Here is a 25,553-nt window from a genome sequence, read left to right as displayed (position 1 = left end):
AACTAAAGGAAAAATGGTGTAACAGTAAATGTGGTTACACAGTATAAAAGGAAGTACAGGTGGATGCTTCAGGTGCTGTAATCCAGCTGTTTTTTTTTTGTGTGTTTAAGGTGAAATTTTAACAGCTTCACAGTTTCACGTCACTAAATTAGTTAAAAACTCAGATTTAGTGGTCGATGGTGCAGATAAACTACAGCGGTGTTAAACTGCATCCTCACCTCCCCCTACAGAGCACATCCTGTTTATCAGTCTGACATTCAGCTTTAGGTCACTGCCCCACAGGTCAAGTAGTGGATATTTAGCATTTAAACCAAAAACACATGAAAATCTATTGACACTTTATCTCTTGGGCTTTCCTTTCAGTCCTGATGTCGCTGCTCAGCTGGGCAACAAACCAAGGTGAGGAAACGTTTTTTATGACAAATAAAAGACAATAAAACAGGTCACCAACTTCCAAAAAGTAAAGTAGCACAACAATGGAGACAGATCAGGTTTAATGTGTGTCTCTGAGAAATGAAACAGGCCTACAAAGCTGTGATGATGCTTTAAAAATGTCCTGCTTTATTAATGTTTGATTAAAAATTCTGCCCCTGTGTTATCAGCAGGGGAGGGGACAACTAAACGGTAGTGTTTGCACAAACAAAACACTAAATAAGAACAAATCACTGTGCAATAGACATTTGGCTGCTACATCTCATTAATGGGTATATTTCATTGCTTATTTACATATATTTATATATCCATCCATTCGCTTCAGCGTATTCTTTTTCAGGGTCGCGTGGGGCTGGAGCCTATCCCAGCTGTCTTAGGGCTTTTAAATATACAGATATATATATATATATACAGCATATATAAATATAAATAAATATATAAACTCTCTATATATTCTATTTTCTAATTCTAATTTCTACTATGCAAATTTCTGTTGGTGTTCTGTCACTGGAAACTGAATTTCCTGGAGGAACCTACCTGAGGGATTAATAAAGTTCTATCAATCTAGCAAAAGTGTTCCAGTCTTTATATTAAGAGTTTTTGGAGTTTCACCAAACTTTATAACTTTTCAGTGAAAAAGAGGTGAAGAGGTTAGTTATGTGTTTTCTGTAGACTAGTCCCTAAATACTAGTTAATGATTTTAATATCAGCAGAAAGGAACAGATTCTTAAACCTAAAGTGATTTGAATGTTTAAATCCTAATAAAAACCTACTTAAAAATAAGAGGACTAAAGGGTGGATGATATATAATGCGACCATTGATGTTTGCTTTTTAACGAGGCTTTCTTGGTCCTGTGACACACGATGAGCACATGGCTACCAGCAGCTCGATTTCTCGAAGGAAGGAATGAAAATAAATAATCTAAAAAGTAAATTAATCTGTTAAGTTTTTACCTGCAGACAGATTGCAAATCTCTGTTTAACTTGGAGAGAAAATGTTGTTTGTTTCCTGATATCCTGTCTTTAATGGTTAATATTCATAATAAATATCATGAGGTCAGCGTATGCACAAGTAATCCCTATGAGATTAAAGCTCAGAATGCAGACTGTCATGTTTTGACTTTTGTATCTGTATGATATCATAGAGCAGCATCTCTAAAAAGTTATTTCATGATACATGGGCAGGATTTTAGGAGATTATCTTTTGCATGAGCTAAACTCCTGGATCATTTTCTGCCCTCATCTGAAACACACCAACAAAGATTCTGCTGGTTTCTTTGTGAAAAAGCTTTCCCTCACGTTTTGCTTTATTTTAATCATCTCTCTCACAGCTCGTCTGACTGTGAGTCCCAGCAGCTCTCAGTTCTTTAAAGGAGACTTTGTGTCTCTGAGCTGTGAGGAGGACGACAGCTCTGCTGGATGGACTCTGAGGAGAAACACAAGCAAGGGAAACAGGACTCAGTGTGGAAATGGGTTTGGAAGATTAGACGGTTCTTTATGCATCATCAGCCACATCGTTCTACTGGACAGTGGGGTTTACTGGTGTGAGTCCAGAGAGGGTCCCATCAGTAACATGGTTAACCTGACAGTCACTGGTAAGCTGAGTGTGTGGAGTTAGTGTTGATGAAGCTGTGTGTAAATGGATGAAATGCTGTAGTTTGTCTCTGTGTTGAGGTGGATCAGTGATCCTGCAGAGTCCTGTCCTCCCTGTGATGGAGGGAGATGACGTCACTCTGCTCTGTAAAACAAAGACCACTCCCTCCAACCTCCCAGCTGCTTTCTATAAAGATGGCTCCCTCATCAGGAAGCAGCCTACAGGTCACATGACCATCCAGCATGTTTCCAGGTCTGATGAAGGCCTCTACAAGTGTGACATCAGCGGTCATGGAGAGTCTCCATCCAGCTGGATCACTGTCACAGGTGAGGCTTCTGTTTCTTTTACAGACTTTAGACCCAAAGTGAGTCAAACTGACCACAAAGATTCATTTTTCTAATTAATTCCAGGTTCTCCCACCTCTCCTCCTCCATCAGCCTCCACTGCCTCCCTTTCCTCCCCCTTTTTCTCTCCTCCTCTCTCTGTGATGGTGTCTGTTCCCTCCATAACTGGGCTGCTGCTGCTGGTCATACTGCTTCTAGTGCTGAGACGATGCATCCAGAGAAAAACTGGAGGTGAGACACATTCTGCTCACACTTTATGTTGACACATCAAACCGTTGTTTTTTTAAACAAATCACCTAAAATAAAATCAATACATCATAATATCCATTTTTGTGTTTCTGGCACTTTGAGCCTCATTTCTACAGCCCACATCTCCAACAGTCACAGCTCACACTAACATCATCTAAGTGGAAACAGAGCAAACACAAACTCTTGCTTTAAAAGCTGCCACATGCTGCACGTGTTATTTCCACACATCTAACTCTGTGAGGACCAGTTTGAGCCACAGACCATTTACATTATTAACTGAGACTTAAATAAAGCTTATTATGACTAAGCTACATGCTGTATTTGTGCATTGATTTCTACAATAGCATTTTATGATTAATGTCATATTTGAATATATACATTTGTACACTGTACACAGTTTGGTTAGTTTTTCCAGTGTGTGTGAAGTGAGAAGTTGTATGTGAGAGTTTTGGTCAAAGAAAGCTGATGTGAGCAGTTCAGTCCAGTTTCCTGTTTTTTGAAAGAAAAGATAGAAACACTTTTTTAAAAATTAATTTTATTCTGACCGCAGTTTTTCCTTCACTTTCCATTTTAAACACATTTCGCCTTCATATAAATATTAATCTTGCTGAATCAGCAGCATTTACAGTTCTGCTATTAATGGAAAATCTTTGCATTTGATTTTGCAGTGAATGATCGTGCAACTGCTGCCACCTCTTCATCAGTGAGAAGAACATCAGCAGATGATGGAAATGGGTCAAAGATGATGAGAGGTACAGCAGAGCGATAATCCTCTTGTGCTTCCACATGAGGCTCTGTGAGGTGCATGGCTGAGGGTTTAGAATGTGTTTCATGCATTTTGGTTCAGGTTCTTTTAGCATGGACTGCAGGTTCATCCCCTGGTTTTTCATCAGGTCAGGTTGATCAGTTTCTTTGTGTGGACTGTAAATTGCTTGCACATAAGAGACAAAGATTTCAGTCCATCATTAAAAGTCTCCTGTATTAAAGATGTTGAACCAGAGCCAGAAAGAGTGAGGTCCCTTCTTGTACTTCTCACATTAAAGCAGGCTTATTATTCTTATTTCTAGCTCCATGTTTTCTTTTTTGGATTATACTAGTGTAGTTTGGAATATTTACAGGTTATAATAATCTTTAGTGCAGCACTTCTGTAACTACTGCCACATACTAGTCAGGTCAGGTTTAATTTGAAAAAAAAGAAGACTTTCACACTTTTGCAAAGTGTTTACTTTACATGATGCATTGTGTAAGACTGTTACATCATTGTGCCAAGTGAGCGGCTCTGTGGTCATTAGGTTTCCTGTTTTGAGAGCTAAACCGAGCAGAAGTGTTTAAAGTCGCTGCAGGTAAAGACAGGCTGTGCTGTGGCCTCACGTTTGCCGCTGTTATTCCTGGAATGTCAAAATTTTTCTCACCGTAAAACACGAGTTCTGCGTCAGTCACCTGACTTTGTCATGTTTTACAGAGAGTGAACCAGCGGCAGCTTATTCTTCAGTGCACAGAACATCTGACATCAACTATGCACAGATCCCCATCAAGACGAACTGCAGACAGAGAGGTACAGCTGCTCCTCTTTCATGCTCGCTGCAAAAACCCCCCTTTGCGAAAAAAAAAGGTCCAACCCTTAATCGAATAAAAAGGTCTCAGATCTCAGCCTGCAGCAGCACATGAAGGTGATTATAGGCTCTGCAAGCCAGACAGGCTCACTACAAAGACATGAAGAGATTAAACACATAATACACACAGCAGCTGGAGAAGAATCATGGTTTGCACGTGAGTCTAAATGTATATGAAGTAAATATAGAATTTTAAAAAATGTGGTATTAAATTGAAAGTGGTGTGAAATTCTCTGAGTGGTCAGTAAGACTGAAACAGCTCTTTATAACACTGTAATATATATATGAAAATGCTACACAGTTAATGCCTCTTATTTAATTTTTTATTTTATTGCAAATCAGAGATGGTCCAGCTGAAGGTTGATGATGACGTGCGATGGAAACAGGGGCGACATATAATATAGCAAAGCATCAGAGCTCTGTCATTCAAAAACAAAAGATCTGACTACTACTAACACATATTTATATATTTCAATATTAATTATTAGAATTCTGAGATTAATTTATTGATATTTGTGTAAGACAGTTTTGTGGATATCCTCCCTGTAATGAACAGAGGTGGTGTGCGTGTTTTTTCTCATGTTTATCTAAACGTTCTCTAATCTGTGTGTTTGTGTTCAGATCTTCCACCAGAGCCAGCGGTCATCTACTCCTCACTGAAGCTGAGCCACACACCTACACCACAGTGTGACCAGTCTGACCAGTGATGTCCAGCTGGCTGCCAAACACATCCCTGCACTCCTCTTTATATTATATATTATTTATTTAGTCATATTCTGTGTGTGTTTACAGTCGTAAAGCTGCATTGGACCAGTTTGAATGTAGAGGTCAGAAACACAGAGTCAACAGCCTCTGAAAACAGCTGCAGCACATCAGCAGGCATCATTTCATTTTATTCTTCAAAGAGAAGAAACTCGCCTAGAATCATTTTAAGGAGCGACATCATCCTCAGAAGTCTCTTGAAGTCTCTTCTGGCAGCTTAAAGGACACTTTACTTTTTGTTTTGTGTGTATCAAATAAACTGAGAGCAGTTCAGCTCTGTGGAGATGCTGTGCTAGAGGGTGAATGTGGGAATGCCATCAAGATGTAAACGGTTTTCTTTGAGACTGGCTTCACAGGTTGGCGTGAAAGTGATGCACTGTGTAAAACTGTCGCACCGTTTCGAATGAGTCAGCAGCTCTTTCGTCATTTAGTTTCCTCTTTTGAAAACTAAACTCAGTCAGCAGAGGTGTTGAAGTCGCTTCTCAAGTCCACATTTTCCATCGCATGACTTTGTCTCATTTTGCAGGGAGCGATCCAGCTGCAGCTTATTGTTCAGGGCACAGAACAAGTGAGGTCAGTTATGGATGAACTGTAGATGCACAAATGAAAAAGGCTCCGATCTCAGCCTGCAGCAGCAGAAACAATGAAAAGACATGAAAACAGGAGACAGTTACAGCACATTAGTCAGTGAGGTCATAAGGAGGTGACTTCTATTTTTTTTTTTTTTTTGCATTGTCACACATAAATGTTTCGGGCCATAAAGCACATTTTAATATTAGACTAAGAAAACCAGATTGAATGCAGATGATTTCATTTATTTAGGATTGAAAGCTAGCCAACCCTACAGGCCCCTGTGTGAGACTGACTGCACCCTGGTGTTAAATTGTGAATTAACTGTGATTAACCACATTTTATTTTGGAAAGTTGAATTGAATTTCACTACATCCACACTCAGGCCTGATTCCTGTCAGACCTGCTGGACCAGGAAATCATTTAAATAAAACTCGTCTGACAAAGTGAAGCAGGCTGTAGACATGATGCCTTGATCTAATGAAACAGCTGAGAAACCAAATCAATGACAACTATAAGTCTGGAAAGTGTTAGAAAGGCATCTCTAAGGTTTTGGGACCAATATGAGCGCCATTATCCACAAATGGAGGAAGCCTGTGGAAACAGGAGTAACACACCAACGGCTCATTCAGGTCACAAAAGAACCCAGAACAACATTTAAAGAATTGCTCTAAAGCCACTCAGAGCTCAGGATCAAGTGGAAAAATCCTTTATTCCTTTAATAAATCATGTTAAATGCAGTTCCTCGGTTATTGAACACACCCATTCAGCTTTTATTTGGTTGTGTTCTCGCCTTGAGCAGAATCGAAAGACTTCCGCATGCATGTCTGAGCCTGAGGAGCTCAGGTCTTGTTTTTCATTCTTTAAATACACGGAACTGTTTAAAGGAGTGGCAGTATAATCCAGCTGCTTCTCCACACCTCTTTCATACACTGAAGGTAACAGCACATCTGTGAATGACACAGTGCAGAGAAGCTAAACTCAATCATTTACCTTAAAAGTTTTAATGGTGTTTTAATAATGGATGTGGATCACACAGCTTTTTTTCAGTGATGGGCAGTGACTAAAAGCAGCCAGCAGGTGGCGGTCCTGGACCCGCCATTACAGTCAGCTGACATGAGCACAATAAGTTCTTTTATTTGTTTATTGCCAGAGTTAAGTCATTAGTCCTCAGGAGAAGAAAACATATTCGGGGGATTCCAGCTGTTCTTCTTCTTGCATATTCAAACTGTGGAGCTGAATTCATCGTTTCCAGATGTTGGAAAAAAGGCAACGCCACAATGACTTTGTTCCACAACACAGCGTTTCCAGTCCACACCTGCAGAGTAATCTGATTACCCATTATTCCCATTAACAGCAGCAGGATCTGCTCTGACACAAGAACGAAAGCTCTTCCAGCACAGAGACTTCCTGCTATCTGTGTTATTGTGCAGACGTTTACATTCCTGTGACTGTTTCAGACACACAGCGATCCTGCCCTCCCCCAGCACCACCAACAGCAAAACAAAAACATTCATTCTCTTACCAGTTTTAGTTATTTCACTTTGAACTGACGCCTTTTATCGCCATGAAACAAACTCCGTCCAAACCAAGCCAGCTGGTCAACGTGTTTTATTAACATCAGAACATAATGCTGTACACACGTAGGGGTCACATCTGTGGTCATTGCCAAGAAACAAAAGTGAAAGATCAACATGAACATGAGACACTTACAGACAAGCTTCACATTACAAGAGAACTCTTATTAAAAGTCAGTGTTACACATGTCATTAGTATTAAAAGGGAGATGTGTACATATGTACATATATCTGAGTAATATATATATAAAAAATGATCTCTGGCTTAGACCAAATCACAAGACACGTGAAACCACAAATCCCCATGTTCACGTGTCGTAGTCATGGTTACTGACATCTGACAAACCCACAGTCCCATGAAAATCTAACCTCCAGTCTCCACGGTTTAAAGAGAAACAGCTTTCATCCTCAATCAACACACAAAAATAAAACTTGCTCTGTCATTGTTAAATTGATTAGTGGTCAGTTTCACAGGAATAAAGTGCTTAATGCTACATATTTGTGGACAGTCTCATGACCTGCATCTGCTTTTTTAGTTTCTCACAGCAGAGAAATATTCATGGTCCCCTTTTCTCAGACGCTGAATCACACTGTTATATACATGTAGACAGGCTTCTCAGTCTTTCACATTCAGGTTTTCTAATTAGTTTTTTTAGCAAATCATCTTATTTGATTTTTCTGGGCTTCGTTGTCTAGTTCAGAGCACTTGTAAAATGATGGGGGATTTGCGTGTTTTTTTATAGACCAACAAACCAACAGCAAGAACAAGGACACAAAATACTCCAACTCCAACTCCGACTGCAACACTCTGTCCACCTTCGTGATTCTCATTGCTCCGAATTGCTTTTCCGACGCGTCCGACGGGCTCGCTGACTTCATCCGTGTGCTCTGCAGAATACAAACATCAGACATTACACGCTGCACTCAGAACAAGTTTCTATTCCAGGAAGCCTGTTCAACAAACTCTGAGATAAAAAAATAAATAAATCTGAGTTTATCTGAGATCAGCAACTCTCAGTGTCCTGCTCAAACAGCTCCGAGTTCATTCACCCTGAGTTAAATGCGTGCGTGAGTAGAGAAAGAAAGTGAAATTAGTGGGGCTCAGAATTAGTTTTTTCATACTTTCGATGGCCGTGATTTACCCAAGTTACATTTTCATTATATGCATCCTGATTTTACAGCTGTTTTTTTAACTGAAACTGAAAACCTGGTGAAACAGACACAGTTTACTGACGTGTCCGTCATACTAAAGTTTCCAATTTAACCATTTCTAACCAGCCTTCACTGATAGTCGATGGCTCTCCAGCAGCTACAGCAGGGATGTTCTACTGAGTCGCATTTTACTTTTGAGAGGAGATCATTTAAATATGGAAAACAGATCATGTCAGGATAACATAAGACACTATGAATGGATCCAAAACAGATCCAGACGGGATGAGCTGTGAAACGACCAGAAGAAACTCAGGCCTGGGTCAGATCTGGTCTCTCTCCATGATCATGATCTGTTTTGCATCCTGCAGTGCAAGTGGACTCCAACATGGAGCTGATACTGATTCACATAAGATCCTGTGATATGTTTAGGTGGATCCCGGTCTGGATCGACTGACACAGAGTGTGTTTTGTTCCTTTCCAGACTCTGTTCCTTTCAAAATGCTCTTTGAAAGTGTTTAATGTCTCAATCAAAAATGCAAACAAAACTCAACATGAAATGTAATCAGATTACTGTAAGACTGACTACAGCCAGTTCACATAGTCTCCAAGATCCAAATGTGACAGACATGTTTCCATCAGTGTGGCTGAACACAACACATGAGCGTGTCATGTATCTAAAGCTCATCTCTCCCTGCAGAGAAACTGGCTGACAGCTGCAGATTTTATTTTGAGCTGATAATAAATCTGTGAATGACTGAAAAAGCATTCATTTGCACAAAAACTATTTTAAAAAGCACAAAAAATAGAAAAGTGATGTCTAAGTGGGACACTTAGACTGCACAAACAAACTGCTCTGAACTTTGATAAGCACACATAAGGGGAAATAAAACTAGTCAGCTGGTGAACCACGAGGGGAAGTGAGAGGGACACTCAGACTTTGTTGGAGAAATCCCGCCAGGATTTTAAGCTCAGTCTGTTACCGTAGTAAGCTGGCTCTCTTCCAGGAGCAGAAAACCTGAGTTTCCTTCATCTCAGGGTTAACAAACTCACATGATTCCTGGAATAAAACCCTGCAGCTTTCTAACAAGTCTCATCGAAAACAAACTCAACCTCACCTGCTTCTGTGACACTGAGGGATCTTTCCTCACTTAAGACTCTCTCGCTGCTTGCTGCATTGCTCATTATAATTCTGCACTTGTATCTTCCAGCATCGCTGACGGTGACGTTCTTCAGCACGATGGAAACGTCTCCGTCCTTCATGGAGGGCTCTCGCAGCGTGACTCGCCCCCTAAAAGACGAATGCTGGTACTTCTCGTATGAGCGTTCGTTGCGGTAGAAGAAGACGTAATCGTCCACACTCAGGTCAGGTTTGCTCCACTCCAGCACGGTGACGACTGCATCTCTGGGAGCCCGACACTGAAGAGTGACATCCTCCCCAATCGTCGCTGTGTACTGGTCTAAAATCAGAGAACAAACATTCAGATATAATTCAACTAACCCTTAATAGATCATTTCTTTCTTTATAAGAACTCTATATGGGGTGATTTTTAATTTTGAATAAATTGGGGTCTCTGTACTGGAGCCTCTGGACCATATCTGTCCTACTGGAGCCTTTAGAAGCATTTTTAATGCAATTATCAGACTAATAATTTGTTTGCTGTGCACGTAAATGTGCTCACAGACTGTCCAAGATATCTGTGCTTCAGTGTTGGTGAGTGAAGTTGGAGTGTTTCCTAAGTCAGTTATTTAATTCAGCATTTAGAAGATATCCGTGTGACACACCCAGACACACATGCGGATAACACCAACTGAAAAAGGGAGGACTGTACTTTCTTATTCAAATATTTGCCTCAGAGGAAAAAAGAATTTTGGCTGCTGTATAGTTTCTTTTCTAACACTGACTGAAAATGCAGAGTCCAAAACCAATCTGTGACGTCAAGTGATTAAGTCCATCTTTTAAATACAGTCTATGATGAAACCTGAGCCCACCTGGGTCAGGAACATTTACAGTTATCAGAAACATCATTTAGTAAGCTGTGACGTTTTTTTTTTTTTTAACCCAATCCTCTCTTTAGAAAGATTCCTGTTGTGTAATGTTAGTGTTAGAAATCCAACACATGTGACAGATCTGATGATGTGGTCACAGTCAGTCATGACTGGACTGATCTTCCAGGTGCTCCTTTCATGGGTCGCCACAGCAGATCACCTGGCTCCCTCTCACCTCATCCCAAGATCTTCCTCGGTCACGCCAACCCTCTGCATGTCCTCCTTCACTACATCCATTAACCTCCTCTGAGGTCCAAAATGTCTTAGACTCACTTCTCCAACTTTGTCTCCGAACCTGCTGGATATGAGCGGTCCCTCAGATGCACTCCTTTCGAATCTGTACATTCCAGTCACTTCTGTCTGGATCACAAAAATAACATTTCCATGCTGGATTGATCGATAACGTGGGCTGCTCTGCTATCAGGCTCAGAGACAGTGCTGTGCTTTCTCCCAGTGTCTCGATTCCAAACACTAACAACACCTTTTTTCGAGCACTGCACAGCTGGACCACAGCCAGCTATATGCACTTTTAATTACCAGCCTATATTCTGGCAGGTCTGACAGCTGATCAGCAGAAATTAGACAGTAATTTCTGCAGGAACATCTGGATCTCCTCACACAAACACTGACATCAGTGGTCTTAGTTTGGACCCAACAATTCTGTGGAGGAGCAGCTGAATCCCAGACATTGTAATTAGTCTGGAACATATTTCACATTTTCAGCACACACGCACAGGTTTACAGTAAGCTCTGCTCTACATACCTGTCATAACACATACAGAACATTTTCGGTTGCATTTTACATGAATGCCGAGCTCAGTTTGAAAAAAAAAACAAAAACAAAAACAAAAAAACCAAGAACAAAATGAACTGCATAAAATCCAACTGTATAAAATTCTTAAACACAGGCAAATGAAGATTATAATTCATTATCTTTTTATTACATGCAGTGGTCGGGTTTATCTATAAAACACATTCACAGACAACAGCTTGACCAAAGGTCTATTTAGCACAGTGACAACGAAACTACAAAACAGTAAGAGCTCATTAAAAGCTTAATGAGGGTTTTCTTTGACTTCCCAAAGGTTCTCAATGACACAACTCCAAAGGTGATTTGTGTGTCCCGCTGGACTTCCGACAAAAATGCGTTAACATCCTGTAGGCGCTTCTAACTTATTAATACTGCCAGCTCACAGAAAACTGAGTGTGGTAACAGCATAGGTTGCACCACAGCCTGAGATTTTGCAAATTCAAACACATATTAGGACAGGAGGAAAAAAGAAAGAAAGAAAGGCCTAAAAATATATAACTGCAGTCCGCCTGCAGCGCAGTGCCTGCAGTTACCAGGCAGATAATGCCACTGAAGCTTGTGCACGGAATGCTACTAACCAGCAGGATCACGGAAACCAACTCCCATTTCTTCCATATGCTGTTTGTGACACACACACACACACACACACAAACACAACGACAGACGCACAAAACTCACCTTCAGACGCAAAAGCTCGATGGAAGAGCAGCAAATGTGCAAATAAACACAGAAAACCCATGTTTGCCGTTAAATCCATGACAGCTTCATGCACGGCGACAAGCTGTTTACCAGAGCAGAGGAAGGACGAACAGGGTGGACTTGAATTGCAAAAGTTTTCAACAAACGCCTGCCCAAACCTGTTGCGTCATCGCAATAAACGACTGCGCCATCTACTGATCATCTACTTATTTTCTGACATTTTACGAAAATTTTGTCCATTTTAGAAAGAAAAAGAAAGGTATGTGAGAGGAATATGAATGTAGAAGAAGAATGCAGCGAACAGTATTCCTGAATGGCGTTATATAGGGAGTAAATAAACTGCTGTCTTACACTTAAGAGTGTTACACTTGTTACATTTTATGTGAATTTTAACTGAAGATGTGTTAAAAAAAACAAAACAAAACAAAAAACAAAAAACGAAAACCCTGTAAGTCAGTTCCTGCTCTTAAAACAAACACTGTAATTACAGAAATCCCCCAGGAAATAAATCATAGTCACGGCTTTCAAGTACTTCCAGTTTTAAGGGTGTAAATTAGGTGAGATATTAATGCAGCTCCAGTTAGATTTCCTAACGATACATACAGTTAAATGAACAGAAGGCACAGGAATGTAGAAAAGCTTTTTATTAAATGAATTTCTGCAAAAAATTATAAACATTAAATAAAAGATGTGAAAAGATATAAATGTAATATCTTAAAGGAAAAATTAGATTTGACAAATCAAACATTATGAATCAATCTACTGATTAACACTGGCCCACAGACGGTCCAAGAAGTCTGTGCTTCATGGGTGAAGTCGGAGTGTTTCCATTAGTCAGTTTGATGGGTGACTTTATTGCAGTCTATTTGATTTAATAACAACATTTTTGGGGTTATTTTGTATGTGATTTATTGCCAGCAACAGATTTATTGAGAGCTGTTAATTATGGATTTAATTTTCTGCCAAGAAAGAGCATTTAAGACATTATCGTTAGAAGGCTGCATTTCCCAGAATCCTTTGCAAGGTAGGTACTCATTGTACTCAAGTACTTTGGAAGATACTGTTTTTCTGTTTAGCTAGAAAAGTATGCTGGATGGATTATATATGTTGCTCTGATGTTAGTCAGCTTTTTTGTGTTGTACACCCTTTTTTTTTAAATGTCATATAAAGACTATCGTTTCTGGTAGAACAGTTCTTTTTAAAAGTGAGATGTTTAACGCTTTATTTTTTTAATATATGGCGCCCTCTGCTGGAATAATACTAAAGACTTTCTGTGCAGTCGGATCACAGCGTGTCTGCAGGACTGAGGCTGTAATTATCAGGGAGGAAAAAGAAACATTAATTGTTTTAAGATGTAAGACAGCGGAAAGGAGAGGAAGATGAGGGTTATCTTGACAGGTAAGCACTGATCAGAACTACACATATAAAGAGTACCTGTAAGGTCCTAATTCATGTTGGATTTTCACTGGATCTGTGTTGGTGAGATCATTGTGACACGTCTCTTTATGCAGGTGCAGAAGTGTGACACAGCTTAGATAAACAATGTGGGTCAGCTACACCACATCCTCTGGTGTTCATGGTCCGGGGAGATCAGAGGTCGCAGTTCAGTTTAAATAAACTGAGTGAACCTGCAGTTACCCATGCTACACTGGCCGGAAAGCAGATGTGATGGCTCATCTAACATCTGGTTTGTTTGTTTGCTCTTGGAAAGGTTGCTTTCATAAATCCATCATTTATCCAGGTAAAAGTGTCACTGACATAATAAAAAAGTGTTTTTCAAGAGAGATCTGATCAGGAGGGCTGCGGAAATTATGACAACTATTTTCGATAAAGTTATTTTAAGTCGCCAAAAAAGGAAAAGAGGACTGGTTTGATTATAATGCACAGTAACCAAGATACGTGCAAAATTGGCCATTTCTTTATTTTATATACTAAACCTCGTAAACCTCGTTTTATATGGAAGGATTTTTTAAACCAATATAAGCAAATACATTACACACTACATTACACAGTAATGGCAGCCTCGAGCAAGCCAGGATATTAGTTTACTGAGGCTGTTAAAATTATATGTCTAACGTTAAAATGTTGGTGACACAATAATTTCATCCTAATGGCACTGACATATTCATAGGGTTAATTTTGAGACAAAATATCATGAGGTAGTCATGATTTTGCAAATATTCCACCTTGTAGTGCAGTTTGCACAAATTGTTTTAAAAATGCACTCACCCTACAAACATTACTGATGAGTCAAGATATGCGCAAATCGACAGAAACACTGAAGCAGTGACCCATTTTATTCTTATTGTCATGTATGTGCTATTTGTCAGGTGACAGAAGAACCAACACAAAGCTCAGAGAGTAATGGTGATACAAGATCACAGGTGGAATTGGATGATGACTTGTTGGTTCATTATTGTATTTGAAGCTATTTTTGTATGATACCTGTGATACCTATGGCTGAAGTAAACTAAAGTCTAAAATACTTGTTTAATAGTAATTTAACATGATATAATTCACATTTAAAACTATGAATTGTAATTTTAAATGGTTTATGTAGAATAGCATATGTAGGCAAGTATATTTCTCCTTTTTTAAATCAAGAAGCAAAAACAAAAAGGAAAAAAAAAAAGAAAAAAAGAAACAGGGCAGGGGTCGGTGGTTAAATCATCCGTCCTCACCAATGCCAAAACCAAATCTACGCCCTTGGCTTATGGCACCAGTACTGAAGACGATTGGGGACAATAAAAAGAAGCAAAAAAATAAAAAAATAAAAAACAAAAATAAAAATGGGGGCGTGTTTTTCTTTTGAAGAATTCTGGCATTAACCTCAGAATTCTCGGGAAACAAAAAGAAAGACCCCTCCCCTCCAATCCACTTCCGTACATCAGCCGGTCTTTCTAAATGAATGAATGCATTTACGCAGCAGCTTTTTTTTTGTTTCTTTATTTCCAGGAACCCCTGAAATGCTTTGAAAGAAGCGTTTTTGACAGAAATATTAGAAACTTCTGACTTTCTATATTTGCTGCCAAATACGTCGGAAATGTCGATACTGCCTCTGCAGGAATGACGTGTATATAAGTATGTCACACATGCCATCACCCCCCCCCCCCCCTTTTTTAATTACTCACCGCTTCATTGTCGCATACGAAACCGGCTCCAACAGTTGGGAAATTCCACTTTTTACGGGTTTTTAGGGGCATTATCGGGTCTCCCTTGTTACCCTCGGCGTACCTGGAATTTATTCCGATCCTTCAAGCGAGATATCCGGGTATTTCGGCCCATGTCTGTCGGTGCGGTCTGAACAGGTAATCCAGAAACTCCGTGCTCAGTAAATCCAAACGGCGCTTCAAAATTCCTTCGATTACATCCATCTCCCGTGGGGAACAACTGATACATCCAAAAACGGGTACACCCAGCCGTGGAAAACTCCAGCTCAGAACACTGGCACTGTCGCGGCTCCTCCCCTTCCTCCTCCTCCTCTTCACCTCCTTCTATGGACATTAACGGTGATTGGCAAACCACAGTGGTGTCTCTGAGACGGAGATGCAACATGCGGACAAGTGGAGAGCAACGTTGATCCTCTTCTTCCTTTATTTCTCAGCAGCTGGCCTCTAACTTTTTCCCGCACCGCCTCCTAATTGGCCGGAGTGTTAGTAAAAGGCTCTAATTTGAAAATTAACTGCAAGGGATGAGAGGAAGCCGCCCCACAAACTATCTGACCACAGATACATAGTAATCAGTTTATAGTTCACCTCCTTCTCCCCTCAGCTGCTGCTGCCCTGCACCGCCGTTTAAATCCAGTAAATTCAGCTGTTTCACACACTTGTTTCTCTGTGTTAATTTAAAACTTCATCACACACAGTTTTCCCTCTTTGCATCCCTCACACCTCCTCTGATGTGCTCTCCTATCAGCTCATAGCCGCATTTAACCCTTTCTGCCCCGCTGCACTCCCTCCCTTCTGGTTTTAAACGCCCCTCCGCTTTGCCCCACTTCTTCTTTTTTTTTTTTTGTCTTCATACGAGCCACCGGTTCAAAACCCGCCCTGCTTTATACTTCCGACTCTAATGTGGCATTCACGTCACTTCAGGTGAATTTCATAATTTTCTGTCATTTCTCTCTGACACTTGAAAGCATCTTGTGTGATTTAAAAACTTTTATTTTTACTATTTATTTGATATCTGCTATTCATCACATGTAATGTGTGCAGTAAAGCAGTTACCATCTTAATCTGGTTAATGATAACATTCTCTCATTTTAAAAACATGCATGCAGGCTTTACTATGTAGATCACTGAGTAGCGCAGATCTGTTTTCTAGCCTCTACTCTGCAGGGTTGGTGAGGCGGTTATCCCAGTCAGTGTCTCTCTGTGATCTACCGAGGCCTTGTGTTCGTACCAAAGCTATAAAACTAAGAACTAAAAAACAATGAGCGCTTTTTTCCTGGAACTGCAGAATAGAAACCACAGAGCCGCTGAAGTCAAGAGGAAGGAGGTGTGTTTAACTGCTGTGATGAAACAAAAAAACACCTTAATCACACAACAGTGTGCAGAAGAATGGGACACGCATCGCTTCTGTGGCTGCTCTGTAAGTACCGCATGTACTGAATGTAAAATGTGTAAATGTTGCTCTTGTTGGAGAGCAGTGGGTCTGGGACACAGAGATGTTTCCAGCTACAGAGAGGAATGGATTGCACAGGATTCAGCTTTAATTATATCAGTGGTTAATCCGTGCACTTTACTGAGCTGGAACAGCTGCGTGTTCTCTTTAACTGAAGGTTTCACCAGATTCAAGCTTTTACTTGTTTAAACTCTTTAAAGTTCAGATTTTTAGGTTTTTGCTGCAGACAAACCACAGCAGGTTAAACGTCTACTTCACCAACTCCTGCAAACCATGCTATTATCTTATTCTTGTCCTTTTTACCCATCTTACTGATGATTACCAGTCATACATGTGCTCTGTGGTCACAGGTCTGGGTAAGCCTAATTTTGTGGTATAAGCTGCATTTTTAAGCAAAGGCTCCCCTCGTTTATATCTCTGTGTGTATCTATGTTGCAAAGAGTGACACTCGCCAAGCCTTTAAATATATGAACTCATTTAATTGTCACTTACTCAATTTTCAGTCCAGGTTTCATGTCCAGATTAATTTTAGCTGGTAGTCACCAGTTTAAGTTAAGTGATTTGACTTTTTTTTTTTTTTTCCAAATTTCAACCCAGCTTGTGGCTTACTTCTCTTCTCGGTGCTGAGCTGCATAACCCATGGAGGTAAGTGAACTCATTATTTGGTATCCTAGAGATGTTAAATGTATCAAAGTTTTTCTTCACTGAAAATAGATTTGACATCAGTATTTTTCCTTTTCTGAGTAATTTTTACATAAAATAGTTGCAGTTGTCAGGAAAATGCATGCAATTGAAAACAGAGGAAAATTTGGGGAAATACGCTCTTCATGACTGCTTCATGACTTCGTGCTTGCTAAGAATTGGATTTTGAAACTGATACCATTACTCAAATAAAGAAATGTTCCAGTACATAAGTCACTACAGTTTAATAAAATAATGTGCACTGTTTTAGCTTCAGATTAACTTTTAGACTCAAGTATATGTTGCTTAAACTGGATTCATATGTTCTATCTGTCTTTCGCCCTGCACCACAACAAAGATCGGGATGTTTTAAAATTATTATTTTTCTGTTCATTTGAAAAATCTATAATCTCTCCTCACAGCTCGTCTGACTGTGAGTCCCAGCAGCTCTCAGGTCTTTGAGGGAGAGCCTGTGTCTCTGAGCTGTGAGGAGGACGACAGCTCTGCTGGATGGACTCTGAGGAGAAACACAAGCAGAGAAACCAGAGCTGAGTGTGAGGAGTGGGGAGAAGTAGCTGGTTCTTCCTGTAACATCACTGGCTTCCACAAACTGGACAGTGGAGTTTACTGGTGTGAGTCCAGAGAGGGTCCCATCAGTAACATGGTTAACCTGACAGTCACTGGTAAGCTGAGTGTGTGGAGTTAGTGTTGATGAAGCTGTGTGTAAATGGATGAAATGCTGTAGTTTGTCTCTGTGTTGAGGTGGATCAGTGATCCTGCAGAGTCCTGTCCTCCCTGTGATGGAGGGAGATGACGTCACTCTGCTCTGTAAAACAAAGACCACTCCCTCCAACCTCACAGCTGCTTTCTATAAAGATGGCTCCCTCATCAGGAAGCAGCCTACAGGTCACATGACCATCCAGCATGTTTCCAGGTCTGATGAAGGCCTCTACAAGTGTGACATCAGCGGTCATGGAGAGTCTCCATCCAGCTGGATCACTGTCACAGGTGAGGCTTCTGTTTCTTTTACAGATTTCAGACCCAAAGAGACTCAAACTGACCTCAAAGATTTGTGTTTCTCTTTAGTTTCAGGTTCTTCTACCTCTCCTCCTCCATCAGCCTCGACTGCCTCCCTCCACCTCTCCTCTTTTTCTACTGTTTCCTTCTTCGCTGTGCTGTCAGTTTCCTCCATATTTGTGCTGCTACTGCTGGTTGTACTGGTTGTACTGGTGAGAAGATGTGTCTGGAGGAAACCTGAAGGTGAGACACACATTCTGTTCACATTTAATGTTTCTATATAAATCAACTTAAAGGGACAAAATAACACAATCTACAGTGTTTTTCTCTGAGTGCTATAAAGTGGGTGAAAGTCAGTCCTGTTACATTGACGCTGACATCTCACACAGTGGGAAATTCACACTAAAGTAACTGAAGTGGATAAACATAATCACACATGTAGGTGTGACCATCGGCTGAACTGTTCCTTTAATAACAGTCACATGATGCACAGGATGTGTTGTTTTTGCACTTCTACCTTTGTGAGCACTTGTTTTTAAACAGTTAAATTACAATATTTATAGTGAAACTACACACTGTAGTTGTGCATCATTTTCTGCTTGTGCATTTCATGTTCAATACCATATTTTTAATATAGTTTACACTAAATGTTTTTGTTTTGCTTTGGGTGAACTGTAATGCTGCACTTGAGATTTTGTGGTCAGAGTCTATCGAAGTGAACAGAAGCTTCGCCGCCGTCCAGTTTCCTGTTTTCTGACTAAAAGAAAAGAAAAACAAACTTTTTTTTCTTTTACATGTTTTACCGCAAGTCTCACAAAGATCACCCACCTTAATGCTGACTTTAGTCTTTCCTCCACTTTGCATTTTAATCATCATTAGATGATTATGAATATTAGTGCTCCAAACATTGAAACATCGGCAGTTACAGTACAGTTATCAGTGGAAAACCTTTTTCATCTCATTTTTGCAGAAAGAGATCCTGCAGCAGCCACTGCTACCTACTCAGCAGTGAGAAGAACAGTATCGAACCAACAGTATGAGTCAAACAGGACGAGTGGTAGGAAACATTTCCTGTTAGAAAATATCTAGATTCTTTGATGATCCAACGTTTCTTCAAAATGTTACTCAAGTTTCGTGTTTTGGGTTTTTTTTGAAGAGAATCTCCAACATGTGCTCATTCAGACACCGGTGATACTTTTTGGATGAACTGCAGGTCCTCATGCTACTATTTTATCATGTGTATATATGCTATCATTTCCACTGCACTGGACATATAACAAATCCCTGTGACGTGGCTTTAAGTGTATATGTTATACATTACTTTAAATATATGTTAATCTTTTTTTTTGTCACACCATCAGACCAGCTGGCAGCGTGGACATCCAACTGTGTGAACACAAGAACGCAAAAATATATTATTACATTACACTCATTTATGTGTCATTTACAAGTACATTTATAATTAGAGCTACTTTGTTATATTTTGTAACTTTGTAATATGTTGTTTTATTTCATTTAGTTTGGTTAGCTACTGTTCTTTACTGTCTTGGAGCAAGCATAGCTAATTTCCTCTGGGATTAAAAGAGTGCTGGGATTAATCTGATTCTGACAAAGTGATTAATATTAAGTTGATACCATAGATACATTTAAAAAATCTGGGATCAAATGAAATCTCAGTAACCTTGATTTTAAAATCAAGGTCAGAGGGCAAGTTTTCTGAAAGTCTGGTAAACACAATTACAAGAAAGGGACAAGTTGCCCCATTTTTTTTTGGCCCACCTACTAAGAGGCTGAGGGTCCTTCTGACTCTTGTGCTGTTGAAACAGGCGACGCCTCCCTGTGTCAGATTAGATAAAGTTATCTTATCTTGTGTTACATGTTGTTTCACTGGAGGACTCAGAGAAAGAAAGAAATACAGTTTTATATCAGATTCATCCCGACTGCACTTTTCCCTTCCTATTGATGGCTGATTTATTAATATCATTATTTCAAATGCTGAAGCAGCAGCAGTGACAGTTATCTGTTCTCAGAGGAAAATTTGACTTGATTTTGCAGAGAAAGATCCCGCAGCAGCTGCAACTGCAACCTACTCATCGGTGAGAAGAACAGCCTCAAACAGGACAAGAGGTACGCCGAGTTTCCTGCAAGATAAGCTTTAAAACGTGTGATGTTTCCTAAAAAGTTCCACAAGGTTCATGTTTGGGGTTTCAGACGAAAGTCTGGTGCTTCCGTTAGAAAGTAATTGCAGGTGTCCTGATTTTTTTTTTCTTCCATCAGTTCAACATTTCATTATTGTTAGCCCTTGGTGTACGTTAGTTTGCGGCCAGATATCCATGTTTCTGCACGTCAGCATACTAGAAGAGCGACAAAAACAAAGAAGCTCTGCTGCACTTCAGTTTCCTGTTTTTCTGATTTAAAAAATGGGGAAACACTTTTTTTTGTTCAAATGTTATTTGAAGAAATGTATCTCAGAGTCATCCAGCTTTTTATCAAACACAATCTTTCCTGCACTTGACGTTTTAATTGACACAAATGACACAAATGCTAACGTTTCAAATTGACTTTACAGAAAAAGATCTCTCAACGGCTGCCACCTACTCATCAGTGAAACGAGCAGCAGCAGACGAGCAAAATGGAGCAAACGGGACGAGAGGTATGAAAAATTCCCGGCACGACAAACTCAAAAATCTTTGAAGGTGTTCTGATGTTTCCACAGGAGGTTTTCTGGGGTTGATTGTTTTTGAACATGTGTCGGATGCATTTGTGATGAAATCTGCTCCATATGTTGGTGTTCTGGATCAGCAACTAAGCTAAGCACTAAACTGAAGTGCACGACTACGTTATGATGGTTGTTAATAATCAGAATCAGAATTCTTTAGTATTCCGAGAGGAAATTATGTGGCCACAGTTGCTCCAACATGGTACGAACTTTAACTAAACTAAACTAAACTAAACTAAACAAGAATCAGCTGACAAAAAAAAAAAAAAATCAACTCTTTTCAAATCTTCAGTCCACTGAACATCAGCCTCACTTTTCTAGGTGCTTGGAGACTTTCCAAACATGGAATCTTAGAATCTTAACATTTCCATCTCCATATTTTTTATCTTTTGACTCTGCTTGAATAGCTTAGCATGATTCACATCTCAAAATAATCCTTCTTTTTTTGATATGGAGTCTTGGTGCAGGCCCTCAGTTCATTCTCTCTCCCTCCTGACCACATTATTAGAAATGTTTAATGCGATTATCCATGGCTGGAACAAGATCTATGTCAGGAAATAAAGAAAAACACAATTGATCCACTTCAAGATGAGCTTTCCTTCCAAGTCTTTTGAACATCTTGAGTGCAGCTGCCAGTTTCAAAAACAGATAATGTGTCCATGATGATTTTCCTCCTCAGACAGAGCTGTAACACAAACAGCTGTTGAGTGAAGCAGATCTGTGGCGTCTCTGTGCTACAGAAACAAGAAGAAAGTCTGGATAAGCACGTGGTGATGCTCACGTTCTTTCTGATCCACTTCTGCATCCTTTGGTAGGAACTGAAAGTGTAACCTTGGATAATCTGATATTTAGGAAGTTGGTCCTGTCTAATGATGGTAACAACACAGTTGTCTAAGGAGCTTGGAAAGAAAAGCGTCTGGACTTCTTTAAGTTGCTTCAAGACGTTTCACCTCTCATCCAAGAAGCTTCTTCAGTTCTAAGGGTCAAATGGTGGAGAGTCCCAGATTTAACCCTGCAAGAGTTTCCCCCCAAAGAGGGACAAAAGGACCCCCTGATGATCCTCTACCTAATCACATGAGCCAAGGTGTGAAAACGGGTGTGGGTCACAAACACAGTTGTGCACGTTCAATGCAGACAACATGATTCTGACCCCTTCACATTCACCCTCTTGTTTGTGTGCAAGAAAAAAACAGAAGTGTGTCCACTGTACTCTCGGAGCGGGCACAAACTTTTGGTTTTTTTGTGTTCTCACTTTTACTATAAAGTCAGGAACTCCTTCTGATGTGGTGAAGGTGTCTTTAAGTGGTTCAAACCTTTTGACTCATGGGGCTTTGAGCTTTCAGACTTTGTGCACTGATAATAAAGCAGCAGTATTTTCATTCAGATTTTTAAACTGGGTCATTCTTCCTCAGAGTTTCCCTGCATATACTTTCACTCCGTAGTAGGACTGACCAGTGTTAATTGGGCCAAATGAGGCCAAGAAGTCATGGCAAAAACTCACATCTGTCCAATATGAGGTGAATATAGGTGGAGGTAGCTACACTCACCCTAAAAGTCCATTTTTCTTTAAAACAGCTTTCACAGGTTAGCAAAGTGTTTTATTTGGGTTACGTTAAGTTTGCAAAGTGTTAAACGGGCTTGGCAGATGTGAGTAGCTCTGCACTCATTAAGCTTCCTGTTTCGAGCACTAAACTCAGCAGAGGTGCTAAAAAAAGTCACTCCAGGTTGAAGAGAGGATGTGATGTGACTTTATATTTGCAGCCCTACTCATGAGAAGTCCACATTTTCCCTCACGTGATTTTTGTCTTGTTTTTTCAGTGTGCAATCCAGCTGCAGATTACTCTTCGATGCACATAACAAGCGAAGTCAGTTATGGAGAAATCGCCATCAGGAAAAACAGCAGGCACAGAGGTACAGCTGCTCCTCTTTCATACTCGCTGATCTTCTGCAGGATCTGGTTTAAGTGCACAGATGCTGTTTGTACAGAGGAGGAGGAAGTCGGATCACTTTGCCCCCTCTGCACTGTAAAACCTAATCAAACCCTAATTGCAATAGAAGAAGAAGAATAGGGTCAGATTCAGCCTGCTGCTGGCACTGTGATAAACACTGTGAAAAGAAGATGATGCAGTGACAGCATCTGCACTGTCGAGCTCCACAAAGCAGACAGGAGAGCATCAAACTGTAACATGAGGAAAATGTTGAGGTTTAACACAAATACTGAAAGTAGCAGAGCTGCTGCAGACAAAGCAGCAGAGTGTGACCCACAGTAAGTATGAAATACTATATGAACATGTGAGCGTGTCTTACACCTCTGAGTGCTCAGGAGGACCAAACATAACCACAGCCTAACGAACCATTAAAAAAACACAATCATTTATTCACTTACTGAAAGTAGCTCTAATGTTTGTTTAAAGCCAAGAAAGAAAGGCAGAAAAAAGGAGGACAGTGTACGAGAACACATCTCTCAGCATCATGAGTAGTTTTTAAGATACTGGAAAATCTAAATATTTCTCATAGAATTATTATAAACTATGAATCTAATAATTTATACTTTTATCTGCTGGGACAGAACGCAAAAAAGCACATTTTGATTTTATAAAACATAAATCCGTAGCTTATTTAAGTGCTCAGCAGGTAGGATCATATCACTGTTGTAAGGTTTATAGAACAATAAAATAGCTTTTAACTTTCAGCCAACAGGATGAAAAGGGAAAATATAAAGATGCTTATAACAAACTTATTGATGCTCATCTGGGAAAGACAGAGATTTTAGATCATCTTGTTATCTGTGCCCTGACCTCAGCGGGATCTTGCAGAGATCTAGTGGCAGTTTTAACCTGCTGATCTCTTAGGTTGACCATAACCTGCTCCTCAGCCCTTATCCCTGCTTTGTATCAGAATCAGAATCAGAATTGCGTTTATTGGCCATGTATATGCACAGACACATACAAGGAATTCTGGTTCCGGTAGATGGTGACTCTCAAGCACAGCAATGTATATCTCAACAATGTAAGCAACACAGTTCACACACACACACACACACGTGTGGATATATACAGCTACACATGCATACACATACATACATAAGCTGTGTAAACCAACCATAAATAACCAATCTAAATCTTATATACATAAAATACAGGATGACAGAAATGAAATGAAGTGAAATGAATACCACAGAATGTACATAAGGTGCAGTTTCAGTCTGCTAGTGGGAGCAGTGTGACAGTTCAACTGTTTAGGAGGGAGATGTACTGTAGATCTGAAGACGTTATACCTTTATTACCACCTCACAGGTTCTGGGTTTGAATCTCCTGGTTGGCTGTGTGCACTTTTTGCCCTTCTCACTGTAGAAAGTCTGGACTGGTGACCTGTTTAGTTTGTAGAGCTCTATCCTGTGTGAGCTTAAGTTGGATTGAGTGTTAGGAAAGTGTGTGGAGGGAATATTTTATAACTAAACCAAAAATGGTTTTTTGCACTTAGGTTTTTGTACAGATTAAACAAATATTCGTACAAGTTTTCAATGAGTGTGAGCAGTGTGAGAAGTTGGATTTGGTACTACAGAGCTAAACAAGCTGCTTTCCTCTGATTCCACTATTGGAGATAAACATTAACAGACTGCAGATAATTTACTGCTGATGTGAACTATCCCAGTAGGAGAGGCAGCAGGAGCAGTAACAGCAACAGCTTCATAAGTCTCATAAAATCATGTATTTAATAAGAAGTGTGTACACTTACTGCATTTAAAGCTTGAGCTCCGCATATCATACAGATAAATGGAAATAAAAACACCACAGTGGTAAGTGGATGGTGCATGGTATGCCTATGTCTCTTCATAAAACAGCATTAAATAAGTTTAAATTCAGATAAAGGTAGGATTGGTGAAACAGGACATTTAGGAATTCTATGGATACTGCACCCATGTACAGTGGCTTGCAAAAGTATTCGGCCCCTTGAACTTTCCCACATTTTGTCACATTACAGCCACAAACATGAATCAATTTTATTGGAATTCCACGTGAAAGACCAACACAAAGTGGTGCACACGTGAGAAGTGGAACGAAAATCATACATGATTCCAAACATTTTTTACAAATGTACAAAACATGTCAGTAACTTTTAAAAACTAAAAACTTACTAAAAAGTAAATGGTGAAAAAACAGGAACTTTCTGTCATTTAATTCTTTAACTTATTTACTTTGTGTAGTATGACAGGCCACAGGGAACATCTTTGTGTCTTTATTAGAAGGAAAATGTACTTAAAAGTTCAAACTTGAACTTTTAAGTACATTTTGGGTATGAACTCCACACCCATGTCACACAGTGACATAAAGGAAACCATCCTCACTGATAAATCTCTCAATGCACAGCATGAATGGGCCTCAGAGCACTGGCAGCAGGATGACTGTGAAGTGCATAATTATAACATGGCAGTTAAAAAAAGAAAAAGAAAAAAAAGAATACATATTCAGCAATTTCACATCAGTTACATTAGTAGAAAAATGTTGGATGTTCATATGGGAATCGGTCTCCGATCAGTGCATCATTCATAAAAATATAAAAATGTAAATAAAATCAATAAATAAAATACTTCAAGTGCTACTAAGAATAATCTAGCTGTATAAACAAACATTCACATACATTCCCCCACACGCCTCAGTCAGTGT

At 39.8% G+C, this 25,553-nt stretch overlaps 1 protein-coding gene across 1 annotated transcript; it reads right to left on the bottom strand.

The window, feature by feature from the left end:
* Positions 1-7,160: 7,160 nt before the first annotated feature.
* LOC116325944 (programmed cell death 1 ligand 1-like) lies at positions 7,161-12,001 on the bottom strand. Its single transcript, XM_031747005.2, has 3 exons — positions 11,829-12,001; positions 9,409-9,750; positions 7,161-8,029 (listed from the first exon to the last, which is right to left on the bottom strand). The coding sequence occupies exons 1-3, from the start codon at positions 11,905-11,907 to the stop codon at positions 7,839-7,841; spliced, it is 612 nt and encodes a 203-aa protein (XP_031602865.1). The 5' UTR covers positions 11,908-12,001; the 3' UTR covers positions 7,161-7,838.
* Positions 12,002-25,553: the final 13,552 nt, after the last annotated feature.

The sequence above is a fragment of the Oreochromis aureus genome, linkage group 3 (assembly GCF_013358895.1).
Source record: "Oreochromis aureus strain Israel breed Guangdong linkage group 3, ZZ_aureus, whole genome shotgun sequence".
Taxonomy (NCBI): domain Eukaryota; kingdom Metazoa; phylum Chordata; class Actinopteri; order Cichliformes; family Cichlidae; genus Oreochromis; species Oreochromis aureus.
Note: the sequence above shows the minus strand (reverse complement) of the source record. Positions and strands in the feature narration are given on the sequence as shown.

What these genes read in the sequence shown, in the direction of transcription:
- LOC116325944 (XM_031747005.2), bottom strand. Translation starts at nt 11,907, where the DNA reads ATGGATTTAACGGCAAACATGGGTTTTCTGTGTTTATTTGCACATTTG. An exon ending in TCGAGCTTTTGCGTCTGAAG is followed by an intron (nt 9,751 to 11,828) that starts GTGAGTTTTGTG and finishes CTCTGATTTTAG; the next exon opens with ACCAGTACACAGCGACGATT. An exon ending in CCTCAGTGTCACAGAAGCAG is followed by an intron (nt 8,030 to 9,408) that starts GTGAGGTTGAGT and finishes TGTATTCTGCAG; the next exon opens with AGCACACGGATGAAGTCAGC.